At 46.2% G+C, this 13,350-nt stretch overlaps 1 protein-coding gene across 1 annotated transcript in view; it reads right to left on the reverse strand.

The window, feature by feature from the left end:
* The window catches only part of ABHD2 (abhydrolase domain containing 2, acylglycerol lipase), a 100,771-nt gene that overhangs the window by 39,359 nt on the left and 48,062 nt on the right, over positions 1–13,350 (reverse strand). Inside the window, exon 4 of the mRNA XM_032342051.1 lies at positions 596–771. Coding sequence (XP_032197942.1) covers positions 596–771 — 176 coding nt within the window. The remainder of the gene's footprint in view (positions 1–595; positions 772–13,350) is intronic.

Consider the following 13,350-nt stretch of genomic DNA (forward strand, 5'->3'; position numbering starts at 1 on the left):
AGAGGTTTCTGACAGACAGGTATCCCAGAGCCCTGTGTAAATGGACCCAAATGTGTCTTTTTGTCCACAACAACCTACACAGAGGGTGCCTGCGAGCCTCCACCATCTGCTATTACCCAACAAACCAGACCGGCCTATGCCGCGTCTCTGAGCTTTAGTTTCTCTCATCAGTAGAATCAGGACAATAAGGCACCCTCACCTCTTGGGGTTGCTACAAGGCTTAACTGAAAGAACAGGACCTACAAAGTTCTTAGAAGTGTCTGGCTTCTATTGCTGTAATCAAACCAGAGGGCTGGTCCTGACGGGGCCTGGCCTCCATGTTCTCCCACAGCCCCTTACACCGAGCTTCTGTATCTCATGGGAGGACTAACAACCACATCCAGCATTGCTGTCTGAGAGGCCCAACATGGTATCCAGCAAGCACGTGACAGCACGAACCCTTGCAGGCTGCCCCTGGGTGATGAACCGCAGTGGGCTTCCTCCTAGCCCCTGGCGTGATGCTGAGTTGGCGGGACGAGCGCGTGCACCATGCTCCCTCCCTGCCCAGTGTTCCCATTCCGGGCAATGGCCCCATCGCAGACCTGTGCTAGCTCACCTCCAACACAGTGCTCCGCCAAGGGCTCGAAGAGGTCGAAGGTCGAGGTGGCTCCGTCAGACATGGTGATGAACTTGCGGTGCCCGTAGGGGTGTGGCGACCTCACCCTTCCCATCTTCCCATACAAGGCCGTCTGGATGTGTCCACTTTTCCCCCAGATCAATGGTGGAATGTATCTAAGAAAGCAGAGGAGGAGAGCTCAGTTTCTGCCACGCTCCTTGAACAGTGCATGGAAAAAACTTAGAGCAAACGTCTTTCAACCTATTTAAGTTCTTTTCCTGACAAGTTCTGTAGAGGAAGCGTGAATATGGGATTTTCTGTACCTTACATCCATGCCAGGATTGGCGCTCTTTCCCCACTTACTAAACATCCTGTATCAGATCAGCTTTAGAAACCACTGGCACATGTTTACACAGACAGGATTTCAAATTTACAGTGTTAAGTAATTCGATACGAGTTATTTCTGTAACACAGATGAAAAAGCAAAGCAACTAATACATTTTGAACACATGCTACATCGCAGAGCTAGCCTCATTATCAGATGAGCTAACGTATATAAAGTATCTAGCACACGGCCTACACTCAGTAAATGCTCACTTCTTTGCCTTCCCCCAACAAGACCGGCCCCAGCTATCGTGGGTACCCTGTTAACCAAACCGGCTGCTCTCCCAAGAGTCTATGAGTGCCTCGTGCAGCTGTTGGGGGGTACACTGTATGCTCCAGAGAATGTGCTGGAAGGGCAGAGCAGTGTAAATATTTGCCGGGTTAAGTGAAAGATAAAGGCTTGTTAGCCCAAGCAAGCCATGACACCACAGTCACCATCGTCCTTCGTGAAAACATGGAGTGACCCTGGTCCCTAGGAGTAAACGCAAAAATCCCCAACTAGTTAATCACTGGGAAAACAGGGTACTCTGTTACAACTAAGAAATGATTATAGTTCGCAGCCCTGGCGTGGGATGGTCCCATTTCCTGAAACTGCCTCTGATTTCTCTTGGCCAGCCTTGAGCCCACGCCTGTTGGTTGGCCAAGATCTGGGTTCTATGTAAACTAGAGTCACAGAACATGAAACATGGTAATGACATCCATCCTTCATCTCTGTATTATATCACAGTGCTGAGCACTTAGTTTCTTAAAGATTTATTTTAAGAGAGAAAGTACGCGAGCAGGGGGAGGGACAGACGGAGAGGGAAAAAGCAGATTCCCTGCTGAGTGGGCAGCCCGATGTGGGGCTCGATCCAAGGACCCTGAGATCGTGACCTGAGCTGAAACCAAGAGTCGGAAGCTTAAGTGACTGAGCCACCCTGGTGCTCTGTGGTGAGCAATTTCTTAAGAGCTCACTTTAACCCATTTCCCAATTCCTTTTTTTTTTTTTTAAAGATTTTATTTATTTATTTGACAGAGAGAGAGATCACAAGTAGGCAGTAGGCAGAGAGGCAGGCAGAGAGAGAGAGGAGGAAGCAGGCTTCCAGCCAAGCAGAGATCCCGATGCGGGGCTCGATCCCAGGACCCTGGGATCATGACCTGAGCCGAAGGCAGAGGCTTAACCCACTGAGTCACCCAGGCGCCCCCCATTTCCCAATTCTTGCCTATCATTTCCATCATACCTGTTGATCCTAAAAACCCTCCTTAAATTAAACCATACTTACTTTTTTCTTTTTTTAAAAACTAATTCATTAAGTCTCCACAAACTTAAGAGAAGTGAAGGTATCACCTTAAGCCAGCCAGTTCCAGAACAAACTTCCTCTGTGCTGGTGCGGAGGAGAGTAAAGATTATTTTAAGACCTTGGGACATTTGCCAGCGTGACACCATAGGTGCAAATCTCAGTGCCGAGGCCATGGCATTCGGGAAGCAGATAGAAGCGTTTATAAGAAATCAGTGGATTATGACAGCAACCAAAAGCAAGCCTATAATGATCACATCAGCTGGACAGCTCAGTATTGCACAAGATTTAGCTACAGCATTTATAAAGGGTTTCAGACGATAAATTACAAACATGGGGAGGGAAGTGATCCAAGAAACCAAATTCCTGGTTGCACCCAGAGGAAAATTCAGAGATAATTTTGTTTATAGAATAAATGAAAAATAGAAATGTGCTGAGGTTAAACAGGATAATAGAAATATGAACTAAATTTCATATGCGTATCTCCTGATCTTGTTCAGAATACAAGAGAATTTCAGAAAATGACAAAAGAATAAAATAAAATCTTTTCTTGGTAGTCCGAGGCTTCCCATATAATGATGGCATGTGTGGTCATCCTGATGCTGCCCCCCTGATTCGGGGTCATGTCACCTCTCTGAGGTGGCCTCTAGCCCCTACTCTCGTCCACTTACTCTGGCCTCCACCTGCCAATGGAGGGAAAACCAACCACGTGCGTCCGGCTGTCCCCCTCCACTGCGTGGGTCCTAAGTTGCCCTAGGAGGCCCGCCATGCCCTGCCCGCTTACATCTTTCTGTGTAAGTTCAGATAAGCCAGAGCCACTGGCCTGTCTCCACTCCGAAGAGGCGTGCTGCCTGCTGTGCTATTTTTATCCCAAGAGCCTTTGCTCAAGCTGTTGCTTCTGCCTGGAATATTCCCCTTTTCTCCCTGCACACCCAATTTTTCTGTTCCGCAGCTACTATCTGTCTTTCAAGACTCACTTCCAATCAGGCTGCTGGGGGAGCTGCCCCTTCTCTGTGCCCCCCGGCAAAGCACCGCTCTTGGCACCGCTCACCTGTGCACAGCTCCGTCCTGGCACCCAGGGGGCCTGATCGACATGAGGGCTCTTTTCAAGCACATTCTTCCCCACAAGTGGCAGGAGCCAGGCCTGTCCAGCTTTGTGTGTCTCCCCAGGGCGCTCCACACACCGAGCACGAAGGGAGGACTGCTGGGTGAACTGGGAGCGGACCCACAGAGCAGGTACAGAAGAAACATGCACCCTAATAATGTGAGTTGGGCTGTAGCACGATTGGTGTTTGGTTCCTGTCCTCTTTCCAGGCTACCCAGCACCATTCTCAGAGAAAATCCGGAGTATGCGCGTGTGCACGTGTGCGTGTGGGAAAAAGTGACTGCCTCAGGATCGCTGGAGGACTTTCTCACTTCAGTGTGAAACAGTGTGCACCGTCAGTTGTGCACAGTGGGCGTTTCACAATCATCAATTTAATGACAATACCACCTTCTGATAAAACGCTGTTTTCAATGCAAAGCACACCACCACCACACCGGCGTTTACCAAATCGAATTTTTAGACTGCATACACTGTGGCGAAGTGTTGTTGTGTGTTTTCCTCTGTTTGCATAATTTACCCACCGGTCACACGAAAAAATTTAAAAAGGAAAAACCAGAATGGGTGTAACTAGTTACGTAGTTTGGGTCAAGGAGGAAGCATGGATCAAAACAGTGGAATCAGGGTGCCTGGGTGGCTCAGTGGGTTAAAGCCTCTGCCTTCGGCTCAGGTCATGATCTCAGGGTCCTGGGATCGAGCCCCGAATGGGGCTCTCTGCTCAGCAGGGAGCCTGCTTCCCTCCTCCACCCCCGCCTTCTCTCTCTGCTTACTTGTGATCTCTTTCTCTGTCAAATGAATAAATAAAATCTTAAAAAAAAAAAGGAATCTTTTGACATTTATATAAACATATAAGCACTTAAGAGATGCTACAAAGTGTACATGGAGGAATCTGCTTTACTCTGGCCCTTCAGAGAGAAGCCTGGCAGCTTCTGCCTTGACCTCCTTGGAAGCCTGGTGCCCTGCTCTGAGGCAGCCAGGACCTGACTACCCCACGAGGAGAGGCAGCCCCGAGGGGGCTGCAGACACAGAATGGAGCGCGGTGTGTGTTTTAAATTCCGAGCACCACCAAACTGTCTTCCAAAACAGATGGACCCAATTTACATTTGCAAATTTTGCATGGAAGTACCTGTCTTCCTCACCCTCATCAATAATTAGCACTGTCAATCTTTCACATTTTGGCCATCTTGACGGGCAAAAAATGGATATTTAACTTCGGTACGTGTTTCTTAAGATGGACTCAATCCGTGGAAAACATGTGTGTTTTTTTTTAATTAATTTATTTTTTAAATTTATTTTCAGTGTACCAGAATTTATTGTTTATGGAAACCACGTGTCTTATTTGAATTGGCATCTTTCTGATTCATGTATTTCCCAGTCATTCCTGTTTCTCTTATGTAAATGGTTTGTACCCTTCGTCCATTTTCCTGTTGTATTTTTTATCTTTTTCCAATTGATTCATAGGTGCTGTTCTTATCACCCCTACACTGTGTCATTTTCTATTATATGTTGTAAAGGTTTTCTCCTAGTTTGTCACATATTTTAATTTTATCTTACATAACTTTCATATTTTGTGGTTAAATTTGTTACTTTTCTTTTCTTTAAAAAAAAATTTTTTTTTAAAGTAATCTCTCCACCCAGCATGGGGCTCGAACTCATGACCCTGAGATCAAGAGTCGCACACTCCTCCAACTGAACCAGCCCGGTGCCCCAAATTTGTTAGGTTTTTCTATTAAAACCTTTGTGGTTTACATCTTGTTTTAAAAAGCTATTTGAGCACACGACTTTAAATCCATTCCTCAGTATTTCCTTCTATTATGCCTATAGTTTTTAAAAAACGTATTACCCTTAAATCTACTTATTTTTGTAAATGACGCAAAGTAAAGATCTAATTCATTTTTCCCTGACAGTTAGCTAATTAACTTTATACTATAAATGGTTCATCCTTTCCCTACTGACTTTAACTGTCGTCTTTAACATATACCAAGTTCCCAATGAAACATTTAGATATTTTTCTGTATTTTCTTTTCTGATTCATTGATCTATGTGTCTGTTCTTGTGCCAGAATGACTCTGTCTTAATGAACATAGCTTTAGGGACTATTTTGAGAGTTGCTAGTGCGGGCTTTCACTTTTCCTTTCCAAAATTTTCTTGGCAGATTTTCGGCATTTTGATTTCCAGGTGAATTACAGGATTAGCATGAAAATTTGGGATTTTACATGAAAATTCTGGGATTTCTTACTGTTGACACATCTTGGGGAAATCGGACATCTTTACAATTTTTATTTGTCCCATTAAAAAAACATACTGTATCTCTCTATAACTCAAGCATTTATGTCCTACGGTAAAACTTTATAGCCTGCTTCACGTTGCAATACTCGGTTTTTACTACACTAATTAGCATGCATTTCTACATTTTTAAAAAAGCTATTCTTAGAGTGAGCATCTGGGTGCATTTTACTCCTAGCTCCCTGAAAGCAGAGGCAATGTCTTCTGTGCTAACACATATGCTAAATTGTCCAATGTTGTGCTGTGGCCAGAGAGTAATAAATGCTTGTTGTAAATAAACGGATGTTATTAAAAAAGAAGCTAAACCACAACAAAATAGAGAGGCCAGTGTGTCCTGATCTTCTGAACCTATCTGTACACAACACCAGGCTATACTAACAGAATCACCCAATGGGAAAGTCCACAAGGGAAAATCGGGAACCCCCCGTCTGTGGCCCTCCATATACACATACACACTGCGTTTGGGCAGATGGAGTTCACATCAGCAAGGACAGATGGCTGTTGGGCTGTTTACAAAAGAGCTGGGGAAAAAAAAAAAAGTTGACTAATGCTTATCTTTGCCCTCAATCTGTGAGTGACCAATCAATTGTTTCTTATAGGACCTGGGTTCTTTGATTGACGTCAAACTACTTTATAGCAATCGGATGCAGACCTAGCTGTCATTCCCTCGGATTCTCTCCAGCTGCCCTCTAGGAACCTGGCACAGAGCTGGCACACTATGTCATCTGAGACTGTGTCCCCCCACCTCCATTCCCCGCACGCAGGTCCCTTTCAGTGAGCCAGAAGCCCTGCAGCAGCTCCTCCTTGGCTACAATTTTATGTTTGTTTCAGACAAGATGCTAGGATTAATGTAACACAATCCAACCCCAATGAATTTAAGAAGGTACAGTGCTGGGGTGCTCCCCGAGTAGACAAGAGGCTAGAGGACCAGGCTTGAAGGAGGTAGGCTCGAGGAAAGAAAGTGGGGCTGCTGTATGAATGTGCTGTCTACACAGTCCGCCACACCTCCAGGAGGCAATGCCCCAGGAGTGGGGTGTTTCAAAGGAGGGAATTTGGGGGGGCAGAGCACCCTGATTTATTTCCTGCGTGCAATGGGAGAAGACTTCCCCGAGAGGAAATTTGTGTCCCCTTGGAGAAAAAGAAAGGATGCTGGGCAGCCAGAAAGCGACATATGCTCCCCACAGGGTCTGAGGCTAGACCCATCTTTGCTTTAAGAGGCTGCTTCAGTGCCCCTGATATCCTACAGCCTTCTTCAAACCGGCATGTTCCCATCTAATCCCTCCGAAGTCTCTTCTTTCTGTCCTTGTTCCCAATGTTGGTCCCAACTCAGCATTTCCCATAATTCCCAAATGTATTTACTTTGAAGAACTTGCTGTAACGCGCTGTAGATGAGAAACAGGCAGCTCGCTGGCTCCAGTGGTCTTTTTTCTCGCCCACTCATCTTTCTGAAAGCAGACTTTATCACATCCAAGAGTTTGTGCTGTTTTCTTTAAAGGAGAAATCTAGAAAAGTAGAGTTTTTATGACTCCTGGTCAATGATCTTTACTGGTCTTAAAGTAGCACATTTCGTGCGACCCATCACTTTGCCCCACTATTTTTTTGAGGTAAAATTCACATACCATGAAATTGACCTTTCGAAAGCGCCCGGTTCCCTAGCATTTGGTACATTCACAATACTGCACAATCATCGCCTCTGTCTGGTTCCAGAACATTTCTTCGCTCCCACAGGAGACCTTGTATGTGTTAAGCTGTTACTCTTCGTTCTCCCCTCCCTCCTGACCCTGGCAACCACTCATCTGTTTTCTGCTTCTGTGGAATTACATATAATAGATATTTTACATAAATGGAATTGTTGAGTATGTGACTTTTTATCTTGTGATTTTTCACTTAGCACAAAGTTTTTGAGGTTCACCCATGTGGTAACCTGGATAAGTACTTCATTCCTTTCTACGGCCGAATAATATTTCATCGTAGGCATATGCCGACCACATTTTCTATAGCTGTCCCTTACCTGACGGACACTGGGCTGTCACCACCTGTTGGCTATTGTTGGCTATACAAGTTTTCTTCGAACTCCTGTTTTCAGTTCATTAGGGTATATTTAGGAGCAGAAGAATTTCTGGATCATATGGTCATTCTATGCTTAACTTTTTGTGCAACCTTCAAACTTTGTTCCGTAGTGGCTGTACAAGTTTACATTGCCACCAGCAAGACACGAGGGTTCTAAGCTTTCCACATCCCCACCAACCTTTGTTACTTTTCTTTTTTTTTTGTTATAGCCTTCCTAGCGATATTGAACATCCCTCTATTTTTTTTTTTAAAGATTTTATTTATTTATTAGAGAGAGAGCACGAGCGGGGGGTGAGAGGAGGAAGCAGGCTCCCCACTGAGCAGAGGGCCTGATGCGGGGCTCGATCCCAGGACTCTGGGATCATGACCTGAGCCGAAGACAGATGCTTCACCGACTAAGCCGCCCCGAACACCCCTACTATTTTGACTTGAGGCCATTTCCTTCTACTCTGTCTCTACTTCCATCTCTACTTTTAATATTTACCACAATTTAAAAAATTAATTTGTTGATTACTGAATACATATAACCAGTCTTATTCACTTCAATTCACGATGGCTATTATCGGTAGAAAGGATCAAATCAGAATAAAATCGGCAACAGTCAACTGCATGTGGTATAATTTAGTACTGTCTAAAATTTGACAAAAGAATCCAATCTTCAAAAAAAATCTTAGAGTCCAGTTTCCATAAAAGCATTTAGACTTGCAAAATTTAACCCAGAGAATGGGACTTGGAAATAACAGCACGAGAGAACTTGCTACAGCAGAAGCTATAGACCGTAACCTATAATACGGACAAAATCCTGATTCCAAGCTTTGTAGAAAAATTTAAATGGAAAACAAACCTAATGACGATAAAATTTAACTACATCATATTAAAAAAATCATCACAGAATCGAAATATCTCAGTAGGATTTGCTCCAGAAAATATTCTCTGAAACGATATAATGTTAGCCTAACTTTGATGAAAATATTTGTATTTTAAATGCCCTTGGGTTCAGCCCCTCCTGACTTTTCCTGGTGGGAGTGCAGGTGGTTGGAAATCAGCTCACACTCTCTTCCTGACTGTTCCTCCTTCCCAGGACAAAGAAGGCAAGAGACACGGGACCAACAAAGAAGATGGTACAAGCTGAAGCGTAAGGAGCTGGATGGGGGGAAGGTCTATAATGCAGGGCCCCTCGGGGTCTGTGGAGGGGTGGCTGGGCACGCCACTTGCTGTGGATCTCCAGGGAGGTCACCTGAGGAGTCCTGCTTTTACTCTATTAAGAAGGAAACAAGGGGGCTCCTGGTTTCCCGGAGACGAAGGGAATGCAAGGGAAGAGTAACCATGCTCTGATTATCTGCACGACTGAGATACAGGCGAAGGCCAAGGCCACTGGAATCGTACTACAGCTCAGAAACCGCGCCTGTAGTGAAACGCGGACCTCTCCCTCCGTGACGGGGGGCATGTGAAGGACGTTCCCTCGGGCCCTTGAACAGAGGAAGTCAGGGACGTTTGAGGTAGTGATTGAGGTTCTAGCACCACGAATATATGGACCTCCTTCTTTGAACATGGAGTGTGATAAATTAAACTGCCATTTTCTTTATCTGTTAACACTTCACGATTTTTCAAAGTTCTTTTTGTCTATGATCTTATTTGCCTTTGATTAAAGTTTATGAAATGGCAGATGTTGTTAGCCTCATTTTACCACGGGGACCCAGAGACCAGAGGGTTAATGGCGTGGCCCCGGCCACTGTGCTTACCAAGGGCAGAATTAAGACTTCACCCGGGTCCTTGTCCACTGTGTCCACGTGTTTGCTTGGATGGTAAGATAGACACAAGGAGGTTGAGTAGATGTTGTCATTATAGAGGCTCTTACGATTCCATTAGTCATCCTTTAAAAATACTGGAGTTTTCTAGAACCAATGCAAATGGGACCGCTTGTATCTTCAGTAGTCAATAGCCAGCCTCTGGCTTTAAAAATATATCCAATTAACATACACACATTTTGGTGTTGTCCATTTTTAAGGCCACTGCCAGCCAGGGGCTTTTCAACAACATGGCAAGACCTGTTTTGTTTTTTTGTTGTTTTAGATTTTATTTATTTGAGAGAGAGAGAGCAAGGGGAGGAGGAGCGGGAGAAGGAGAGAGACAAGCAGGCTCTGTGCTGAGTGTGGAGCCTGACAAGGGCCTCGATCCCAGGACCCCAAGATCATGACCTGAACCAAAACCAAAAGTCGGATGCTCAACTGACTGAGCCACCCAGGCGCCCCGAGCGCTGGTATTTATTCCCAATATAGATCTGCTTATTGAGAAACAATGAACCAGGGTTTCTAAGCCAGAAGCTGACAATAAACAGGAGAAAGGACAAACACTCAGACCAAGTTCTGGGGCTCCTGCAAGAACAGGACAACAACGGTCACGGTGAAGGGGACCATTCAGGAGTGTCCCCGTCTTCCACGGCAGTGTGGTGTGGTGTGGTCACATCTCACCCACAGCTTGGTCCTCCAGTGAAAAGGCGAAACTATCAACTAGAGTCAAATCTCCCTGAAAAAGGAACACACTATCTCTGTGAGTGGGCTCAGGAGGCTCTCCCCACAGGGCTGGGCAGGTGGCTGGGGGGGCTTGAGGTGAGGGCCGTGCCGTAGAACAAAGAACCACGTCTTTAAATGCAAGGAGGCAGCAAGATGTTCCCTCTCACACAAAGGCACACAGGCTGATGGGGCCTCAGGCTTAGCTGAGTGGCGAGGCGTGCTGAGGGCCTGGCACGAATGCAGTCGTGTAGGAGTGTGTGCACGTGTGTGTGCGCGCACACACGTTTCTCCCCTCCTTGGTGTACAGAGTTGAATCTGCATATATGAAAAGTACATGGGATGCAACTCCACTATGTACTAGAAAGAAAATCAGGGGAATACTGTAATGTTAAAAAGAAAAAAGTACTAAGGCACTCCTCTTTAATTTACACCCTGCCTAAATTCAAGGGTATTGGGCAGAAGGAACTCAACATGGAGCAATCTATCCGCACGATTCCACGGGGCGTCCACAGCCACCTTGGCTATCCATCTAGAACTTACTGCCGAGGTTTAAAAGGTCACCTGACAAAATGAGTGGCCCTCTTCTCAAGCATTTGTGACTTTAAATTGTTAGCAGTCGTTAACACAGCACTTGGCTGGAAGCCTCACCCGTCCACAGGTCTCAACTTTGTTCCCTGTGTAGACCGCTCACTCTGCAGACACGGGGCCGCCATTTTGTACTCTGCCTCTCATGCCTCCCTCTCCTTTTGCAAACCCAGACCAAAGGGACACTTTAGTGACAGGGCAAAAAGCAGAAGAGTTACACTGTCCTGGGAACCTCGCTTTGGGATGGCTGATCATGTCCGTGGCTGGCTTTGTGCCCAGTACCAGCCAGGGAGCAAGGCAGGGTGGGGACTGTTCAGAAAACGTGCGCTCAGGACCCTTCCTCAGTTGCCACAGTGAATGCCCATCTCAAGAGCCCCTCCGCTCTGCTCAGAGCACACGTGCAGATAAACAAATTTTCCATTTCAAGAAAGGTATCTGTCCTCTGAGCAGAAAGATGACCTTTACTCTGACCAAGAAATTTGTTTTGAGAGTGACAACATGGCCCAGAAAGGCCTCAAGGCTGGTGTCTGGGACCAAACCAAAGACCTGTTATCGGGATGGCCTGCCTTGGCCCATATGTTATTTTGGCTCTTTGAGACTGAGTCAATTGAATTCAGAGATTAAAAAGACATAGTGCCTGCCCTTTTAGGGTTCACAATCTGGGGGTAGAAGGATGTGAGAAATATACAGACAGCCATTGTCACAGAGAGGAGTGGGCACTGGGGTCCGAAAGGCAGAATGGGGTGATCGGATGGGGAGGCGTAGTCACATGGCTGAGAAGTACCTGTTTAACTCAGTGCATGACGGTGAGTGTTGAGGACTGGCTGTCTGTGTCCCTCAACCTTCACGTGTCGATGCCCTGCCCTGCGATGTGACAGTATGTAGAGGTGACACCTCTGGGAGGTAAGTAGGCGTAGAAGAGGTCATGAGAGTAGAGCCCCAAGATGAGACTCATGTCCCTATAAGAAGATGGTGAGACCAGAGCTCTCCCACTCTGCTGTGTGAAGCCACAGGGAGAAGGCGGCCATCTGCAAATCAGGAAGATGACTCTTACCAGACACCGAATCTGCTGGCACCTGCTCTTGGGCCTGCCAGCTTTTGACAGCAGTGAAAAAGAACGATGTGTTGATTAAGTTACCAATTTTATGGCATTCTGTTATAGCCATCCAATTTAAGACAGGGAATCTAAGGTCCCCAGACAGCGGGGACATTTCTGAGCATCCAGCCTCTGTGTCCAAGACTAAACTAGTCCTGTCTCTCACCGAGTCTGCACAACAGCTCTGAGTGAGGACATCACCCCCATTGTACAGATGAGGGAAACAGAGCCTTGACTTGCTTTGCGTCACAAGGTCAGGATTGGGGGACAGGTGTCTAGCTTCAGGTCAGAGCCTTTCTCACTGGGCCCCAGTCAAGACACGTCAACTCCCTCAACCAGAGGCTAACGTAACAGACATCTTTGCATCTGGTTTTTCCTATCTGATCATTTGTCTGACCGTTGCATTAACTCATGTTCTTCTGAATGGAGAACTGAATTTGTTGAAACTTCTCTAAGGTTTTCTTCGCATACATTAAACAAAAAACCATTTTTTTGATTTTACATATTTTTCACAATTTTTTTTTTAAAAGATTTTATTTATTTATTTGACAGAGAGAAATCACAAGTAGATGGAGAGGCAGGCAGAGAGAGAGAGAGAGGGAAGCAGGCTCTCTGCCGAGCAGAGAGCCCGATGCGGGACCCGATCCCAGGACCCTGAGATCATGACCTGAGCCAAAGGCAGCGGCTTAAACCGCTGAGCCACCCAGGCGCCCCTATTTTTCACAATTGTAAACGGCTCCCTAATATTAGTAAAGATTTTCTGTGTAGGAGATCCACTTGGAGGGTAACTACTTTGAATATTCATGTTTGATTATTTCTAATACAAGGCCAGAATGTTAATAAAATCATTCTGAACCTCTCCTCAAAGGTAATGAGACCCAGGAGAAAGGATGTGGGGTGCTGTAGAAAGGCGAGGGGTCTCTGATTTGGGGAAGCATTTTTATCCTACATTAATGCAGGAGAATAAATTAATTAGGACAAGGATCAGTGCTGGGGGTGGTGGTGGAGGGTGTGCACACAGGAAGCAAAGCTTTGTGGCAGCCCCAGAAGTTCAAAAACTGAGCTCCAGGACTTCCTGTGTGTGTGTGTGTGTGTGTGTGTGTGTGTGTGTGTGTGTATGTCTGTGTACATGTTTTGTGCCCACAGGGGAGGTAAGAAAGCAGGAAAGGTGTAGAACCCTTGAAAGGTCAGAGGTTTATAGATACTTATCCTGGATCCTTCCCCTCCATAGGCCTTGAGCCCAGGACCTCCTGCTGCTCCCCCCACGGACCCCTAAGGTTCCCTCCCCTCTGTGGCCTCTCCCCTCTCACCCAGCCTGGCTGCCCGGAAGCCAGCAGATCTGTGTGAACCCACCCCACCGGGTCTCGGCCTTCTCCAGACATGAACAGACCACGCACCCCCACCCCCACCCAGTCCTGCTGGGGAGGCAGGGAAAGGACTTT

The sequence above is a fragment of the Mustela erminea genome, chromosome 5 (assembly GCF_009829155.1).
Source record: "Mustela erminea isolate mMusErm1 chromosome 5, mMusErm1.Pri, whole genome shotgun sequence".
NCBI lineage: Eukaryota > Metazoa > Chordata > Mammalia > Carnivora > Mustelidae > Mustela > Mustela erminea.